General features: G+C 40.8%; 1 protein-coding gene across 1 annotated transcript; it reads right to left on the bottom strand.

Annotated features, from left to right (window-relative positions):
- Window positions 1-1,321: 1,321 nt before the first annotated feature.
- Window positions 1,322-4,386, bottom strand: LOC138616145 (coiled-coil domain-containing protein 42 like-2-like). Its single transcript, XM_069690252.1, has 6 exons — window positions 4,261-4,386; window positions 3,280-3,362; window positions 2,967-3,174; window positions 1,784-2,005; window positions 1,509-1,664; window positions 1,322-1,414 (listed from the first exon to the last, which is right to left on the bottom strand). Exons 1-6 carry the CDS (start codon window positions 4,384-4,386, stop codon window positions 1,322-1,324), a joined length of 888 nt encoding a protein of 295 aa, XP_069546353.1.
- Between the last annotated feature and the right edge of the window lie 350 nt (window positions 4,387-4,736).

Genomic DNA, 4,736 nt, shown 5'->3' with positions numbered 1-4,736 from the left:
TACAACAAAAACAAAAAAAATAACCAAAACAAGCAAATGTAATCGAAAACAAATAAATAAATGAATAAAATAAACAAACAAAACAGGGGAATAATAGAACTGCATAAAAGGACATAAAAGGACGACATCACTTAAAAGCAATTCTATAAAAATGTGTTTTAAGAAGTGATTTAAAAGAAGTTGCCTTATCTCCTCAGGTAGGTCGTTCCAAAGTCGAGGGGTCCTAATGGAAAAAGCACAGTGACCCTTTGATTTAAGTCTCGACTTTGGAACGACCAGAAGGTCCCCACCGGAGGATCTAAGGCTGCGAGTTGGCTCATATGGGGCTAACATTTCAATAATGTAGCTCGGGGCCAGACCCAGGCGGGCCTTAAAAGTGATCAACAAAATCTTAAAATCAATTCTAAAACCAATTGGGAGCCAGCCAATATGCATTTTAAGAGCACGATAGTTCAAGAGCAAGAGCCATGTCATTACAAATGAAGAAGTCCTCGAAGGCTGGGAGGGTGAGGGCAGTAGGAGGACGCAGACAGAGCGACACAAACAGAGAAATCCTTGGCATAAATGTCTTCGGACTTATCAATATGCATGTTAAAATCCCCGGCAATAACAAATAATAATTAAAAAAAAAAACAATCAAAATTTGTGGAAATAAAAGATAACAACTCTGTAAATTCATCAAAAATTAGCTTTGTACTTCGGAGACTTGTAGAAAATCACTTGTAATATTCTTGGTGTCCCTTTCAAACTAGCACAGAGATACGCAAAAGATGCAAAGTCACTAAGAGATGGCTGCTTACATTGGAGCAAATTACAGAGCCGCTCTGCCTGCCTTAAAAAAGTTAAACTTGGTGGACTGATCCAATAATATGGTTTAAGAATTAGATTCATTGAGCCGTGTCTCTGTTAAAAGCATAAAATCAGGCCCGTGGGTTATAATAGAATCACTGACGGGATAAAACTTGTTTGCAAGAGATCTAATGTTGAGAAGATCTAACTGAGTAACCTGTGACCTTTAACATACAGCAGATTGGACACTTTCACATGATCTGACATACACTTCCTGTTTTTTCTGCTTCTGATAAGTACTGGTAAACTCATGAGGTGTAGGCTACATTGTGATATCAGTAACATAGTTCACAGCCTATAAGGTAAATTACATCTCATTTAATCACATGGCTCTTTATTCAAAATCTGAAACAAACCGAAATTCACTGACTTCAGATTTACAAGTTTAAACTAGCTCAAAGAGTTAACTTGCAATAAACTATTTAATGACATTAAAATATGTTCATCTTAACGTGCGAGGCATACAGCGCGATCATCGTTGTTTCAGGTCAAAGGATTGTGCTTTTGAGGATTTTCTTGAGGTTTTTTTCACTATTTCAGTGTGTTCCTTGTCGAACGTCTTGATCTAAACGGGAGACAGCAGGGGATGGTGAGTTACACTGATCTATCTCTGTTGCTCTCGCTGTTTCTTATCATCTCTGCTCTGTGAGGGTACGTACGTGCTCCAGCTGTTTCTCTGTGTCGTTCATGTCCACGTCTCCCTCTCCGTCGATGCTATTTGTCATCTCGTAGAGGCTGAGGGTCGCCATCTTGATCCGTCCCAGCATGAGTGTTTTCTTTGTAGCCGTTTCCTGAATGACGCCCCACTTCATTTCCTGTGTGAAGACGGGACAAATGAGTGTTATTCAAAAGGTGGTAGTTTGACGCTTGAAGAACATTTGATCTGGCCTTTGCGCTGATGCTGGACTTAGACACTTAAGATCACGTCTGGTACCCATATCAGAGCCTCGGAGCGATTCTTCTCCAGCTCATCCTGGAGCCTGGACAGCTCGTTGTTCTTCTGCAGACGGAGAAAGTTATGCTTGTCCTCCAACCCGAGCAGTTCTTTTTTCATCTGGTCCACCTGCTCCTGCCTCTGAACCTGGCTCTGATAGAGCTTGTCTTGAAAGTACAGAAGATTCTGCAAGTGATTACTGAGCGCCTCCGCATCTTTGAACTGTAACACACAATTGCACACGTGCATTCAGGGTGTAAAAGTCAAAGTCTCATCGACTCAAACCAAGTCAGAATGATCTGCAGTGTGTTTGGCACCTGGAGCAATAAAGCCCCTGATAACATCCTTAATTATGAGTAAAATCATAACACTTTTCCGATGAAAACATTCACCTGTGAAGAGAATAAGCCAAAGAAACTATTTCAAAGAGCAATGTTTAGGGCATCACCAAGAGACAGGATGATTTCAGACGTATGGCTGCCCATCATTAATATGGGGCCAGAATAGTGACAGCATAGTTTATCATTGAAAATCAGAGTGGACATAAAAACAATACCTGAAACTGAAAAAGGAATCATTGGCATTGAAAACACATTCTCTGAAAAATAAAACACCATCATTAAAAAAAAACTACAATCCTATAATCCCGCTATCTTATTATGATGTGTTTTTTAATGTCAATCTTCAGATTCAGATGTTTGTCTTTTTTAGTGACACTTTTTTTTTTTTTTTACGCTTTCATGTTTGTTTTTGTTTTTTTTCAAGAGGATGACGGAGAAAAAGAAACAAGACGCAGTGAATGTGCTCCTCGAATTGTCATCAGTGCCGGACGCTGAGGATGAATCCCAGCGTGACAACAAACCAGGCAGAAAAAAGATCGCAAGCTCACCAGGAGGGAGGAAAACCAAAGGCATCAATCCATCAGGAACATTTGATGAACAGCTGAACAATTTACAGGTCTCAACATGAACTTTGGGCTCTTGGTGCACATTATTATTATTATTATTATTATTATTATTATTTTAACAGTTTGGGAACTAAGGAAGCTCCCATGTTTCAAAAAGACTTTCCAATGATCCTTCAACAGATAAACATCTTTTTATGACAAATTATTAAATGTATGGAGAAATTGGTTTTAGTCACATGTGTTTCTTGCCATGTACAAACAGGAGGCCAGCAGTACCTGTGTACTTTCGCACCACTGCTTCATGTAGTCACTGTACAAAGAGAGCCTCTGCTCCTCACGCTGCAGCTCCTCCTTCCTCTCAGTCAGCTCAGCATGCTGGTCCTGCAGCTCCTTTATCGTTGCCTCCTGTTGAAGCCTTTCTTCCTCCGCCCTCTCTACTTTCTGGAAGACTTTATCAAGCTCTGTCTGTGAGAGGGAAACGGAGCTTTAGTGGGTTTGTTGTTCCTGGTCCAGCCATACAATTGAAATCCAACGTGTACAGTCCAAGAGGAGCGGATGTGAAGTGGACTCTGATCGTACCTCGAGGAACTCCTCGAACTTAAAGATTAAGTCCTGTGTTTTCTTAATGTTCTTGTTCAGCTCCTCTTCACGCTGAGCCCAACCCTCCAAAGTCTACAGAAAAACCACACAATGCAGAAAAAAAAGGAAAGATTACTGAGGAACATTTATGAAGCATGGACTTTCAAGACAGTTGTAAATGTTGTATTTTTTTTTACTCCATGATGTTTTTCTGACAGATTTGGATATTAGTTGCTTTATGAAATTCATATTTTCACATATACGTAATTATAAATTGCTTCGTTGTAAATTACACTACTCGACACAAGCAGAGCTGAACGCTTAGTCGATGCATTGAGGTTTGTTGGATTGGCTTGGCGATGAGATGGTGTCACTTTTGGCTCTGGGTATCTGTGATCTCATCTCAAGGATCTTTCAGTTCATCAAGAAAATAATCAGCACACTGATATAAAAATGATCACTAGTCAGAGTCCTCTAAAAAAAATAGTTAAAAATGAGGCCCACCTCTACGATACCAGTCTGATAATATAACAAATAAACTCAGTTCATATATTATATTGCCTCTTTTTTAGGAACAGCATGCTAACAATAGTTAGTTAAAATTACTCTCAAACAGCCTCATTTACTTTGAGTTTATGCTTCATGTTAACATGATTCCTCACATTATTTCTGCTTTTTAAATAAGCAGAAAAATGTCAAATGTGCAGCTAAAAACATGTTTTTCTCCTGTTCTACCAAATCCAAAAGATGTTTGGAGATCTGGTGACTGCGGAGGTCGCTGATCTCAGTCAGGTCCATCAAACCAGCTTGTGAAGACATTTGCTTCTTGACACGAGTCATCATGCTGGTAATAATTGCACTTATGAAGGGATGCACATGAACAGGAACAAAACGGGGCAGCGGCACCAGACCATGTCTGACCCAAAGTGTGGCAAGAAACCCCCCCACCCCGTCCCACTCCGGACATCCCCGCGACCAGCTGATTCAGCACCTGTTTGCGCTCCTTCAGCGTCGCCTCGAGCGAATCCTTCTCCAACTCGTCCAACTGTCTTTTATAGAGGACACCGCCGCCGTCACGTGCTGTTGCAGTCACGTGTTTCTTCCTGCGGGTCGACATCCTTTTCGCACACAAACACAGAAGGACGTCGTTGGCGTCGTTCGTCCAGCTTCACGGGCTCAAACGGGGATAAACGCTCATGAACTGACCTTTGAAGCTCTTCAGACGGAGGCAGCGACCAGCGACGTCACAGGGTTTTTTTTTCACGACTCCTCCGGTTTTGCTTATTTTCAAACTGGCGTTCATCCCCGTCGTTGATGTGGCAACGCACACCAGGACATTTATTTCATTTAAATCAAACTAATGTATGATTCGTGTAATAAATCAGTTTTATATGAATTAATTAACAACTGGAGATTTAAATGTCGGCTCATTGGAAAGCAGTGTCCCACAAAAAGCTTCAAAAACAC

The sequence above is a fragment of the Brachyistius frenatus genome, unplaced genomic scaffold, assembly GCF_029030835.1.
Source record: "Brachyistius frenatus isolate BFR_SWC_R1_liver_20210118 unplaced genomic scaffold, ASM2903083v1 Contig_9, whole genome shotgun sequence".
Classification (NCBI taxonomy): domain Eukaryota; kingdom Metazoa; phylum Chordata; class Actinopteri; family Embiotocidae; genus Brachyistius; species Brachyistius frenatus.
This window is presented reverse-complemented; position numbering and strand designations above follow the sequence as displayed.